General features: G+C 37.1%; 1 protein-coding gene across 1 annotated transcript in view; it reads left to right on the top strand.

The window, feature by feature from the left end:
* Positions 1-1,860, top strand: part of CCDC169 (coiled-coil domain containing 169) — a 34,590-nt gene extending 32,730 nt beyond the window's left edge. The window contains exon 8 of the mRNA XM_026708858.2: positions 225-1,860. Within this exon, the coding sequence (XP_026564643.2) occupies positions 225-327 (103 nt within the window). The 3' untranslated portion in view covers positions 328-1,860. The remainder of the gene's footprint in view (positions 1-224) is intronic.
* The last annotated feature ends 13,579 nt before the right edge of the window (positions 1,861-15,439 follow it).

The following is a 15,439-nucleotide window of genomic DNA, read 5'->3' as shown; positions in this document are numbered from 1 at the left end:
AAGGGTATGCATCTCTTTCAAAACCAGCCAAAATCTAGTCTTGTTCCTCTTCTTAAAAAATAAATGTTCCATATTTTTTGCCATCTGCAAATGAGGTTAGCCATTTTGCTACAGCCCTGCTATCTAGTAGAGTATAACAATTATCACAAAATGCCACGTTTCTATAGCAACAGGCAACTGAAACTGTGTTTGCTGAATTTTCTTCTTCTTTTTATATATTTTAGGAGAAAGTGCAATATTCCAAGAAATCAAAGAATACTAGACCCAAAGAAGGGACCAATTAAAAAAACAGCAGGAGTGAAGCAACTTCCAAAACTGAAACTCTGATTTCTTATTCTGGAATTTTTCTTTTTATTGTTTATTTTGCCACTTACAATTACAGTAAAGACAAAATGTTATTTTAAATTAGTATTTTAAAAGTTCCTCAACTCAAATATAGGACTAGCACTGGTGATGTTACCTAGTTTGTGCAATGAAACATCTGCAAGGAAACAACCAAGCTCAGAGAACACCAAGGACCCCTCAAAGAAAAATTCTTACAGCATAGTCTCAAGGTATACTTTCTACATACGGGACAATGTTAGAAAGCATTCTAGTGGATTTTAAATGTATTGGGTCTGGCTTTTAAGATGTCATCCAGATCTAATACATCATTCTAATCCAAAAGCAAACAAGCTACTTTATGGCTTATAGTGTGTCATGTACAATTAGCCTTATTTCTTGTTGAAATGCAAGAAGCTGTAGAAATGTTTATGAGTCTGTATTCCACACTGCAGTTTGCCTTCTTTCAACAGGCTGAAGTGGACAAAGGCACAACAGGCATTTTGAGATATATAAGCTTTTGAAAAGTAGTTTTATTATAGAAAAGGCAGCGGAGCCACTATGAAAGAATTTCAACAACTTCTGTGAATTGAATGCAGGTCTTATTTATAGTGAAAGCAAAGTTTACATTCTTACAGTTCAGTGTGTCCAGTCTGCATGGTATATTTACCTTGAAACCACTCTTTTTTTTTTTTGGCAATGGGGCCATTTCTTCCTGTTCCTTCTTTTGTAAATGGACTCATCTGGTTCAGGCTATTTGCTCTTGTCTTTGAAAATAAGCCAGAATTCAGATGTGCCTTGCTCAAGCTAAGAACCTCCAGAGTGTGAGTGACCAAACAACTCTAAAATTTCATGATCATGTGTGCAGAATCAGTATTCTGGTTGGTTCTTATTTGGAATCAAAATGATTCCAAGCCATATTATTTTTACGTGCCTCTGTGACAGGCATTTCATGAGGAAGATAATAAAGAATTTCTATTTGGATGTCATGCTAAATGTTTAAATCAAGCCCCAGATCATCCGGTGCTATGTGCCTTATAACATGGCATATGTTTGGATAGTTCTTGTGTGAATCCAACCATTGTAATGTTTCTGTTTGGTAGCCAGACCTTCATTTAATAATTCTGAAGAGCAAGAACAAAACAGAAGGAATTTGATCAATGTGGAATTATGGAGAAAAAGCAGTAATTGTTGTGAAAGGTGTTGCAATATAGTAGTTCCTAACACTTTTTAACTTACAAATCTCAAGTTATATTAAAAATATTACAGAACAAAATTGTCATTGATTACACTGATTTAATTCATGTATTAGTCTGAGTCATAAACCATGCTTTACAATTTACAATAACCGAATCTATTCATCATGTTAAGTCATAAACAAAACAATCCCCATTAACGGTTTATTGAATTTTATAAACTATTTTAAAATAAGCTTTCTTATTTGTGAAGGGGACTTTCTTACTGGGTCATGCATCGCACTAAAAGATGAGCTGGTTTGTTTGCTCTTGGATGAATAAACATAGAGAATTGTGCTGAAAATAATCGTTCTTTTATGACTACATGGAAATTGTGTCCAGAGCATATTTTTCTCTTTCCATTTCTTATGAAGTTAGCAGAACTGTCTGTTGGGAAGCTATACAGCCCAGGCTTTTACATTCAGATTTTCCAGGAATTGTTGCTGAAACAGCTATTGACCTTACTGTAATCAGGAATGCTCTTCATATTGAGGCATTCCTGGATCATTTTCTAAACCTATCCCAACCAATAATGTACAAGAAACTCTTATACTAATGAAGTGATTAGTCATTTCTTTTAACTCTATTGACATTTGGGTTGAAGGAATCTGGCTTTGTTTTCTTGATGGCCATAGAAATTACTTGTGCATCCTTAGAAAGAAATAGATGGCTATAGTCAAATACTGTTTTTCCTAGAAATAAGGTATATATTTCAAGAAACTGGGCAAAGCAAGAGAAGGACTCCTGCTTCATACATTTATAAGGGGGGGCGGGGTGAAGTAAACTTCCTAGATGATCAAAGTTTTGCTCAACTGAGAATGTATTTCACATTCTCTAAGCCAGCTATCCCAAATGATGGGGCCCTCCTGAAGTACAAATGTAAGCTCTGAGAATTCCCTAGCCAATATGGCCATTATTGGGAATACTAGAAATAGAAGTCCATAATTCTGGATTTGGGAGAAGGGTGGATTAAATATTAATGTAGTTTGACTGGTTTGGGTTTAGCAGAATGTGTGAACTCAGCCAATCACAGAGGAAGCAGGGGTTTAAAATGTTCTATATAGAGAAAGTAACATTCCTCCCCAAAAAAAGTATAAGCTAATCAGAACGGGAGAGTTTAATCTTATTTCAGATATGCCAACTGGACCATATATTGTAAATTAGAGCAGTTGAGGGGTGAAAAGGAGATTGTGTGACATACAAACATCTGTTCTCCATACTTCATAGCCATTCTCCAACAAGCCTACTTTTTCCTGCAACCTCCCACATCTTTAAAACCCCATAAAATAAAGCTAAAATTTATCACGCACACACTCACTGTGGTGGCGCAGTGATTAAGGCTAACTGTCCACAGCCAGAAGTACAATCTCAGGGTTGACTCAGCCTTCCATCCTTCTGAGGTTGGTAAAATGAGGACCCAGATTTTTTGGGGCGGCAATTTGCTGACATTTGTAAACTGTTCAGTCTGTGCTATAAAGCACTATGGAGCGGTATATAAGTCTAAATGCTATATGCAAAAAGCAATTGTGAATATACATGTTAACTCTAGCTTTTTAAAACAATGTAAAAATATTTTAGAGAGAATCCATGTAAGTATAATGGTAGGATATAAGCTTACACACTGCTAATCCTTAGTTTGTTTTAGCCTTGATGTGTACAAATGCTTTTGATGTGGTATGTTATGATGCATCACAAGCCATGATTTATAAAACACAAGAATTAAGTTTGTTGGACATCCAAATCCAATGGTGCAGACTCCTAAAATGTCATAACTACTGACCATAAGGGGACAATATAGCATATATAGATAATTAACTATTTACTCTCTATCCCCTTATGACTCTGCCCGCTCTTTCTCTAAAAGATTGCTAATCTTCCTTCTGGTTTCCTCCTTAGGCATCCATGCATAAAGCACATGGATGTGGATAACTATGTGCTAAGCCCTGGAATTATTGTGTGATAAAAGGTTTTACTAAAAACAATCATTGTTTAATGATATTTTTTCAGCAGCTGTAAACAAGTTTCTTTAGCATCGACACAAAAATGTAGGTATAGACACTTAAAATAAATTTTGACAGCTCATTATGTAGCCTATGTTTCAACAGCTTCTAAAATACCTGATACATTGCCAATACTGGATAAATTAATCTCATAATGTCAAGTCTATATCTGGCTCAGAAAGCAGTGATGATTTTCCCTTCAGTCCTCTTCTGTTTTCCCAGGGGGCTGGTGAGAAGAGGAGAACTGGTTTATAAGAAAGGGATTGTGGCAGCAAAGAGACCTAATTGTCCAATAGTTGTTCATCCCTAGGTGCAAGTTATCTCAGAACCAAAGTACCTCAGAGGGAAGGCCTGGCTTGACCCAGAGGGCTTACTACAGTTGGACAGTGCTGGAGAAAAATTCCTGCACAAGTCTGAAAGCTCAGAAGACTTAACTTATGGTCCCGGTAACCAACCCAGATTGGATCCTGCAACATTATTCTGGGACACGCATATTTGCCTTCATTCGTGACACTGAACAATACTTCAAGAAATACATGGTCCTGCCATGCATACAATTGTACACAGTTTTGCATATTTTGATGAGATGGAGAAAGAAAACAGAATAGGCTGTGAAAATAACCTCGGAGGCAGAAGGAAGAGCTTTTTCCCAGACAGTAGTCTGATTAATGAAATTTGAGTACAAAGGAGAAATGGGGCGGGGCAAAGTGTCTCAGAAAATATCCTCACTAGTTCTTTGAAATCTAGTGGCAGGGGAAAGGCAGTGCTCTCAAATTTGGCAAAATTCTATCACTGTAAGGTAAGTATTGCTGTATCATAGTTTTGGTTTCCTGTCTGCCTTGGAGTTCCCAAATCTAGGCAAGCAGCAACCACAATAGTTGAAGACATTTCTAATGAAACGCATAAAAGGCACATAAAGCTAGGTGACTACATTAGGTTTTAATGAGCTTGGAGATAGATGAGCCATGCTAATCTGGCCTAGGGTCAATCAAGGACATATTCAAATGGGGGGGAAAGTACATCTAAATGCAGATAGACCCAAGTATCACTATTTTAGTAGTGTTCAAAAGAACTGAAGAAATCCTGGCAGATGGATTTATTGACCCAGAGATCAACACAGAACCTTTTTGAGACACGATTGGAGTTGGAGGTTAACAAGCCGGTGGATAGGGGGGTTGAAGATCCATATGTAATTGAACTGGTTGTTCAACATTATATGACTACTGAGAACAGTAATGTGTTAAGGGTGTACCTTGTGTCCCAGGGTAATGTGTTAAGGGTGTATCTTTGTGATGACCCAGAGTATAACACAAATGTAACAAAATCCAAAATGTAAATAAATGTCCTTTAATGCCTCCAATTTAGCCGCACTGTTCAATAATACTCAGTTGGAGATAAAATGTATTAAAAAATAGTCTTCAAAAGAAAGCAATACAGTCCGAATTTAATGAGCAGATAGAGGTGAAATAAAAAAAACTAAACAAACTACAATGATGAAATTTCCACAATGGAACAAGAAAAGTATTTACCAAATTCAAGGAAATAACAAGGCACAGTCTGATGGAAGGACGCCAACCAAGATAACTTCAGACCAAAATAAAACATGCTTTGTTTCCAGTGTTTGCCAGTATGCAGGTCCAAACTCTTATTCAGTTGTCACCTGCAGCTCATGAAGAGGATCAAGGCCCTCTCCTCCTGAGTAGACCACATCTCTCCCTTATCCTCTCCTTCCTGCGTGCCCTAGGATGGATAGGGGATGGGCCTGGTCCTCCTCTGACTGCTCAGCTGGCCTGCCCTTCCCCAGCCTCCTCCACAACCTCTGGAGCCACACTTCCACTCCCTGTAGACTGTTCCTTCTCTCCCTCAGAGTTAGTCTCCACTAGGGGCATGACACTTTTTCTCCATAATTCTGATTGCTTTTTGTCAAATCTGATGTCATTTCTTTCTTCCTAGACAGAAATGCATGCAGAACCTGCCTCTGGATTCTTCTGGGAGAATATAGTCAGATCCTAAGTTTTGCCTATACTCCAATGTATTCCCTTAAATAATTGTTCTTTCCGTCATAATTCTAACACCTGCTTCATTAAAAATTGCTCAGGACAAAGTCTTGCAGTCAGCAATGCTCATGTGTAGAAACAGATGTTTCAATCTCTAACAGAGCTTACATGAAATGCTAAGGTAAACTCGAAGCTTGATAATATAACATCAATTATTTAACAATCTATTGCAAAAACAGCACAATACGTAAAGACAGTCACTGAATACTACTATATTTAAGTAATATTCCATTTGCAAGGCTTTTTATTTTTACTCTTGGAGCAGCACAGGTAATTTCAATTAGCTTTCTGCATTCAGTCCTCTCCTGATCCCAATTTCTTCACGTGGATGAAGCCATCCACCCACAGATTGCAGTTTTTAGAAAGGAAGCCTTCTGCATCCTGGCTGCAATGCCAGCCAACCACGCATACAGCTCCTCCCTCCATTCTGTTAATAGCAGCACTGAGGATGCGGATAGAATGCAGTTTTGAAGTGGGTGCTTTTTGAGGTTTTAGAATCAAACATGGTAATTTTAGCACATGAATTGAATGTCATGTTCTTGTCATTCATACTGAATTAGCTTGGATTGTATAGTTACGTTTATTGTTGAACCTCTTTTATCCTGCTTGGTTTTAGAAGAAAAGGTATTTAAAGTTCAAGTGGATGTTCTGTAGGCATCAAGAGAATAGGATCAAAATAAATGAATATGCACATGGGAAAGCAGGGAAAGAGAAACGAATAGTCCATTGTTAGTACTACGTCTTAGAAGGCTAATTGCTTCAGTGTCCAATGCTTTCAGAGATCAGAAGGTGAGAAGTAATTTTTCAATGAATTAGTCTCAAAAATTGCTGTAAAATCTCACATGGGATTTAGTATCTCTTCCAACTGGCAAACTGATATGTGAAGGAGCAGTGTTTCTAAATGCATGAAATCACATATTAAATAGCAAAATTATTGGGGCCAGCTACTGGATAGGGCAGTTTCCTCTCTCCTATCTAACTATTATGGGTAGTTTAGAAGAATTCATTATCTCCCATATCCCTAATTGTTTCCATAATATAAAATTTTGCAGAACTTTATGTAAAAGGACTACCAGCCTCAATTCTCTCGGTAACAATGGCTAATATTCTATCTTTTGTGAGCTTGAATATTCTTTTTTTTTTCACTTTTACACTTCACCACAATGCATGCTGCTAAATAAATCGACCAGATGAGCTTTTATCTGGAACATTGTTTTTCTTTTGTTAATATTTGCAGAATAACCTTGATTATGCTTTCATCCTTTCGTTCCATTATGGACCTTGCTGTTCTTCTGCTTGTCTCTTATCCTCCCAATAGTCCTTTGAAGTAGATGTAGAAGTAGAAGTAGAATGGCTGACCCTGGTCATCTAATTAGTGTGATACTTGAGTTGGGGTTTGAACCCATCTCTTCTTCTAAGGTCAACACTTCATTAAGACCACTGTAGTCACAATAATAATTCAAGTTATTCTACTACATGATGTTAAACCCTGAAAATAAAGAGAACGATCTCACAGTTAACTTGATAGTTTGTAAGTATTCTTCAAGACATATTTATGGAAACTACTTATTTAAATTTATTTATTAAATTTATTTATTAATGTAGCTATGTTTATTATTTTATTATAAGAAAATAATCTAAAAAAGATTGTACTTTGAATAAGTAACAGTTTTTATACTAAAATAATTGGGTTTACTTCATACTGGTAGCTTTTCTGCAAATAAACATTTAAGAGCAATGCATCGCTAATGCTATATTTGATTGCTAGATTTGAGGCCAGAGAAAACAAGAACAGGTTTATACAGAAATCAATTTTTAATTTGTTACTTATTTTATTTACCTCTTTAACCTTTTGGTTTGGAGAGTTATACTATTCCTAAATATTCTTTTTAAAATGGGTTGTCCCCAACTTTTGTATTGAGAATGTACCATAATAGGCAAATATATATGCTTTGAAATTTTTCAGAGAAAGTACCTAATTACAAAAAATCAACTTATAAACAATTCCTAGTTTAAAAATAACACAACTTTAGAGGTTATTTTAAAAACATGTATTCTGTTTTATAGCTCTCATTCTAAAAATTCAAACAATAAAGTATGTACTCAAGAATACTTTAACTTAGTTTGCAAATAAGATGTCAGACAGTTTAAATGGCTTACAAAGAGCTTGTCTTTTTGTTAAAACAAATGGTCTGGAATATTATTTCTTAGAATTCAACTCTTTGATATAATACTGTAGTCATGACAGTCAAGCTCAGTGTCAAAAGAATCATTCTTCAGCATTTCTAAGTTTCTTCAAAGATTCTTTTTAATATAAAGAGTATATTAAACTGACTTAAAATTTTGAATTAAATTTGTTTTAATATAAATTGGTTCATAAAATATTTAGAGAAGCATAAAAAATGCAAAAGCAAGAACCAAAATAAGTCCCTTTAATTTACATTGCCCATTGCTAAACTATCCTAAATGAGAATATATCCTTCCAACTTTCTTTACTCAACATAATGTGTGTGTTGAATAGATTCATCTCTCTTCAGATAGATCTTGTATCACCAACTTTATTTGACATATTTGATTGTCATTAGCAATCAAATAAATGCATCCATTTTGCTTCTACTATGTGGCTGTAATGACTGAATTTCCACATTTAATAAGGATATTAAAAAGAAAAATCTGTCGCAATGCAGATGAAATCTACATTTCCCAAATCAGTCCAAAATAGCATAAACAGATTCATGTGAGGATCTTTTATTGTTTACCTAAAATGCTTGAAAATACAGAAATTACTCTTTTTACATTAGTTATAGATTTTGATATGAACACAACAAAGCTGAAGCTTCCAAAATTAAAAGTGCGTTCAATTAGCATATTGTTGATATGATCAATATGCAATTGTTGATAAATAGAAAAAAGTCCATCTGCATTGTCTGAACATGATCTATCTTCACATGCGAAACAATATGGTAGGGCTCTACAATAGTAAAAATGAAATCCAAAAAAAGAAGGACTTTTCTGTAAAATTATAAGTAACAAAGAGAAGCTAGGCTAAATAACTCTGCTCACATACTAAGCGGTGGTGTGATTCAAATAATTTAACAACTGGTTCTCCGCCCTAAAGATTTATTCCAACAACCAGTTCACCAAACCGCTCAGAAAGTTAACAACCAAATCTCCTGAAGTGGTGCGAACTGGATGACTCCCACCACTGATACTAAGCCCCCCATTTGTATGTAAATTCTAGAGATAACTAGTGCATGAGAAAACTATCCTTAAATTGCTTGAAAAACTATTCAAGTGTTTGTAGGAAATGACTTGGACCAATAAGATACCTTGTATAGATAATCCTAAATAATCTGAACCCTTTTAGAGAGAAATATAGCCTACTCAACCAACCATGAAATAAAAATGTTCTTGGTTTTGAAACCATGAACTAACTAATCAGCTAGATTTAACATATGATCACTTGGGTGTTTGGCCAGATATAAACAGCAAGAGGACCACCTATGTCATGGAAGCCATTAACACCTGAACTATTTCAGAACTCATGCTAAGGAAAGGGAGGTTGAAATCACTAATAACTGGATGTGGAATGTTAGGTAGGCATCCAAAACTAATCTGATTATAAGTTGTAGAACTTCACAAAGACATCCAGCTACTGAGAGCAATATACTAGCAGCACACCAAACATGTTTAGAGTTCAATTTCAAATAGAAACATGCACATATAGTTATCTAGTGAGCAAAGAATTTGATCCCACCCAAGATCTCTCTTAAGACTTGCCACTGCCCATCAATCACATCCAGGGGTTCTCATAAAATTATTGCCACCACCCATCTATCCGCCTCCCATCTTGGAGTTCTAGCTGTTGAAATACCAGAAAACTTTGGCACTACATTATAAAATATTACTATGCTAAATAACCCTGATATGTTGTTAATTCAACAAATCAATAAGCAAACCATCACTGTAACATATAGCCTAGTATTTATATAATTGGTGTTGCATTTGTGGATTAATACATTATGCTAGTGTGTGCTTTGTTAAGCCATAGAGACTATCGAAGAACCCACCAGTGACTAAGTTCACACAAGTTGTGCTTTGACTTATAGCAAAAGACATGGCCAATATGTGTATATTTTAACAGAAGAGTAAGTGAATATTGGAGATTGTAACATCTACTTGCATTTATGAATCACTGGTAAGAAGTATATTATGGGATCAGTTACTGTTATCTGTTTCTAAATGAGTCTTTCTTTACGAGTCAAAGGAACTTCCTATTCCTTCTCTCCTCAAGATGTAGTTTAAGAAGCAGTGAAGCTTTCCCATCCTATTTCTTAAATAAACCCTTTATTTATTATCTTATTTTATCTCACCTGTATTTTTGGTCAGCCCATGAAATAAATGTAATCTCCACTACCATTCCTTTAGTTGGACTAAGCCCATTCAAGATGGGCTTGTAATGAGACCTTCTGCTAATCACTCTTTCAGCATATTGCTTACATTCAAGGAATGTATTTTCTGACAAAGGCTCCTGCTGAATTTATTTCTCCAAGAGAGAGAACCCTTTGCCTGGTCTTAGAAGTTGCTGAAAATTATCCAATTGTTTGGTCAGGGATACGTCTGTTTTCTTTCTTCTGCCATTATTGTTTCAATTCCTAGCTTTATAGAATTTAGCATCCAAAGACAAGCCAATATTTCTCCTGATTTATGTGGTCATTCTGTGTAAAGTGGCAATTCTTCTTTAAACTTTTACAATAAAAAGAAGAGAACAACAATCCATAAGGAAAACAGACATGCCAAAATTCTGTCAACAGAACTAGGGAAAAAAGCAGCATTCTCAAAGCTTCAGATCTACATTTTGGATACAGAATAGCTGTCTGCTGCATAAAACAATGTTCATTTATTCAGCAGCTGTTAAAAGAGCAGACAGCCAGAACAAAGGTGGTCCAGGCCCTGGAAGCCTTTCCTCCATTCTAGCTAGAGTTCTTTATACCAACATATGAAATCAACGTGTCCTGCATAATTTAGGAAAGCCACATATCTATATGTAACCCACAGGATTTTCTTTCAAAACTCTTTCACAGATGCTGCCCTTCAGGGAAATATTCACAGTGACAGTATTAAATGTAAACCACCAGCATAAAACACACTCAGCTAAACCAGCTCTAAAAACAATTCTATAAAATTGTAAGTATTTGCAGTTTAAAGAAAAGCTAAACAAGAATTAATATAAATTAGAGTCAAAAAAATATTTCTTGAAGATTTCTTTAAAACATTGGGGTGGAATAAAAAATATCCCATGAGGGAAAATTGCAGTAAACATTCTGCTTCCAGTTCATGGTCTCATGTGGGTCCACAATAAAATGGTTGTTTCTTAGGGAAGGATCTTCAAGACAGAATCTTTTGCTGAAATGAAAGTAGTTTTACTCTATAAGTTCTGTCTCTTTGCAAATACAAAAGGGGTGGAGTTTACATGCAACCCACACATTGCTGCTTTTGTTATCCTCCCTTTCCAGACACCCCTCTCTTCTAGTTCTTCCCAGACTCAGTGAGTTCAAACTGGCCACAATGATTCTGGGGTAGGATTAGAAAGCAAAAGAAAGGATTTCTTTTTCCAGCCAAACTCTGAGCAAAAGATATGCTTGGATTGAAATTTTCATTATTGGCATCCACAACAACATTTAAAGGGCCATAAGATCCTGACCCTGAGGAGCAACCCATTCAAACTGGGTTTCTATTTGTGGTCCCCTCTCTTTGTGGTGTCAGCCTAATCTCTGAATCTTACTCCCATTATACTCCCATTATTATAGAGGACTAGAGAAAGCCACAGAAGGGGCTAAAATGACTGCAGAGCATTTTGATAGGAGAAAGCTGGAAGACCCCAGTGGCTGCATTCAAAGAACATAAACATGGATAGTGAATTAACCTATTGTCAAGGTTTGAACAATACACTGAATGATGGACTAGTCCAATAGGCTTGGTTGGCACAGTATAATAAACAAGACACAAACTCTAAGGAAAGTAACATACATACAATATTGCTAGATCTTTAACTGACTTACGTTGTGTGGATTGGGTTATAAGGGAATAAGGGAGAAATTGCTAACTTGTTTTTTTTTTTAATTGCATCAGCTGAAAAGACAAGCTAGATACCATTATCTGTAGAATAGAATTCTTGCCCCAGTACTCCCTTTAAGAAAAAGTCTATGGTTTAAACATTTAATCAGCACTATTTTTTTTAAAAAAAAGCATCTAAAGTTAGGGATTAGGTTTCCCGAACCACCTTCAATACAGACAGATTTTTGGATCAAGATGCTATATTTCAATTTCAAGTCTTGCCTTAGCCATGAAAGCCAGCTGGCTGACTTTGGGCCAGTCACTCTCTCTCAGCTCAACTCACTTCACAACTTCTTCTTGTGGGGGAAATAGGAGGAGGGAAGTATGTTGGATAGATTTGCAGCCTTGAGTTATTTGTAAAAAAAATAAAGGTGGGAAATAAACAAACTAGAGGCAGGATGGGATAATAAACAATATACAGGTAGTCTTAGACTTAAGACCACAAATTAGCCCAAAATTTAGATAGCTAAGTGAGACATTTGTTAAATGAGTTTTGCCCATTTTACTATCTTTCCTGCCACAATTGCTAAGTAAATCATTGCTGTTATTATGTTAGTTACATGGTTAAGAGAATCTGGCTTCCAAAGGTACAAGTACAGATTAGGCAAAACCTGGCTCAAAAACAGTAACTGTGAGAGAGACCTTGAAGTCCTAGTAGACAATCACTTAAACATGAGTCAGCAATGTGCAGCCGGTGCCAAAAAAAACCCACTAATAAATCCTTGATTGCATAAATAGAGGCATAGAATCAAAATCACATGAAGTATTAGTACCACTTTATAAAGCCCTGGTAAGGAATGGAATAACTGGGATACTGATCCCACATTATAAAAAAAGGTGTTGAGACTTTGAAAAATGTGCAGAGAAGAGCAACTAAGATGATCAAAGGCCTGGAGACTAAAACATGAAGAACAGTTGCAGGATTTGGGTTTGGCTAATCTAAAGAAAAGAAGTACATGGGACATGATAGCAGTATTCCAGTATTTGAGAGGCTGCCACAAAGAGGAGGGAGTCAATTTATTTTCTGCAGTACCACAGCGCAGGACAAGAAACAATGAATGGAAACTAATCAAGCAGAGAAGGAACCTGGAATTAAGGGGAAACTTACTAACAGTGAGGACAATTAACCAGTGGAACAGCTTGTCTTCAGAAGTTGTGGGTTCTTCATCACTGAAGGTTTTTAGGAAGAGACTGGACAGCCACTTGTCTGAAATGGTATAAGATCTTCTGCTTGAGGGAAATGGACTAGAAGACATCCAAGGTCCCTTCCAGCTCTATTCTGATTTATTGATTGATTTAGCTTGTCGAAAGGATGCAAAAGCTGATCACATGACCCTGGGACACTGCAACTGTCATAAGTATGAGCCAATTGCCACGTTCCTGAATTTTGGTCATATGATGCTTCAGTGGTGATAGATATGAAAAACAGTCATAAGCCACTTTTTTCACCGCAGTTGTAATTTTGAATGGTCACTAAATGAATCGTTGTAAGTCAAGGATTATCTGTATAACTTGTCTAATTAATTTCTAAAATAAGTAGAATTTATGCAAGACCCCATATCCGTCCTATTTTGAAATTTCTGGGCAAGTTTATTTATATTATATGCAACATTAAAGAGTTCCTTTTTGTGAATTGAATTCTTGTTGGAGCAAAAATGGCAGATTCAGTGGAATCCCAAGGCTCACATTATCCCTGCCTTACATTCAAATTATTTATCTTATAGACTAAAAAGAAATGTTTAATCAGGACTTGATACTATTCACTTACCACACTAAATGGCAGGACCTAGTTCAGTGATGGCAAACCTTTTAGAAACCGAGTGCCCAAACTGCAACCCCAAACCCACTTATTTATCACAAAGTGCCAACGTGCAGCAATTTAACCTGAACACTGAGGTTTTTACTACCTAAAACAATGATAAACAAGGCAGAGTTCAGCTAATTATTCTAAAACAGGATAAATGCATTTTTATGCCCCTTCATTTTTTTTCTGCTTTTGAAATATTATGTTTAGCAGCAATAAAAAACGGGTGGGATTCAAATTTTTAACTACTGGTTCTGTGGGAGTGGCTTAGGTAATGGGCATGGCTTGGTAGTCATGTGACTGGGTGGACATGGCTTGGTGGTCATGTTATTGGATGGGTGTGGCCAACTTGATCACTCACATCGAGGCACGCATCTCCTCGCCTGGCCTCTCATGACTGTGGGGATGCTGCAACAGACGTCAGTATGAAAAAGGGTCATAAGTCACTTTTTTCAGTTCCATTGTAACTTTGAATGGTCACTCCACACAAGCAAAGTACCAGCAAAGGAGGGGGAAAAAACTCCAGAGAAGTTCCTGAGAGAGGAAGTCTAGTCCTGCCAAGAATGTAATAAGGGTTAACAGAGAGGCAGTTTCTGTAAGCAACACCAGAATGTTTCCTTCCTGCCTTCCTTACAGGATTAGGCCAGTAATTTCTTCTAACAACCCGTTCTCCGAACTGCTTAGAATGTTAACAACCTTTCTAGCGAATAGGTGCGAACTGGTAGAAACCCACCCCTGATAAAAAAGAAAAACTTTTGTAATATCATTTCTTGGTTTTTCTCTTCATTTTCTTATCCCAATCCCAAAGAGCAGGGAGAAGAGAGAGCCTCTCTGTTGTCTGTTTTGCCATTGCAGCACTGCTCCACGGAGCTTGTCCCACCCACCACCACCCAGGCCCTCGCTTCCCACAAGCATTTCTTTGCCCACCTGATTTCAGCTCCAAGTCACGTTTCTCTGTCGCATTTCTTGCCACTGTGTGCAGGAAAAGAAAAGTTTGTGAGACTAAAAAAAAAGTTCACTCAATTCCAACTTTGCAAGATCTTTTTCTTTCAAGAGAAGTTGGAATTGATTGAGTGGACTTTTTTTTTCAGTTCCACAAACTTTTGTTTCCCTGCACATGATGACAAGAAACGCGATGGAGAAACGCAATGGAACTGATCTGGGGTGATGGCATAAATGCCCACAAGGAGGGTTTTAAGTGCCACCTCTGGCACACGTGCCATTGATTCACCATCACTGGTGTAGTTGACCTAGGCTGGTCCTGAAAAGAGCTAAAGAAGGCCACACCAGTAGGGCGTCGTTCTCCCTACATATCACAAACCATGAAATAAAGCCTAACCCTACCACCTGTTGGGTAGGTTGCCCTCCTTCCTCACCTATTTTGAAGCAGGCTGGTATTCTGTAATATGGAAATTAGCAAGTAAAGGATGCATAAATCATGGCATAGTATGGTATTAAAACACAGTATGTTTGCACAAGCACAATGAACCGCGAACTACCCAAGGATGCGACAGCTTAGTATGTTTTCTAACCCAGCCCTGTGCTTTTTGGTTCCAGTCTCATGCAAACCTAGAAAGCTGGGTCGCATAAACTATGATTAAACTAACCATAGGTAAACGCCTCCTTAAGTAAGGTTTGAAGAGTAGAGCAGACAACGGCTTAATGCCCACTCACTTAGGGAGTAAGACCAGTCTTATTTAAACGGAATCCCTGCCAAACATACAGGAACCAGGTTATGATGCAGAGCACTCAAGTGGGTGGCGAAAACGTTTGCCGCGTTCCCGGTTCCTCGGGGGTCTCTAATTCCTCCCGAGGAGAAGAGGGGAGAATAAGGGCGGAGGCGCAGGCACCGCCCTCTGGCAGATGCAGCGTGCTAGATTTGCCCAGCCTGGTGTGAAGAACCGC

This window comes from Pseudonaja textilis, chromosome 7, assembly GCF_049901715.1.
Source record: "Pseudonaja textilis isolate UNSWEBS1 chromosome 7, rPseTex1.2, whole genome shotgun sequence".
Taxonomy (NCBI): Eukaryota; Metazoa; Chordata; class Lepidosauria; order Squamata; family Elapidae; genus Pseudonaja; species Pseudonaja textilis.
Note: the sequence above shows the minus strand (reverse complement) of the source record. Positions and strands in the feature narration are given on the sequence as shown.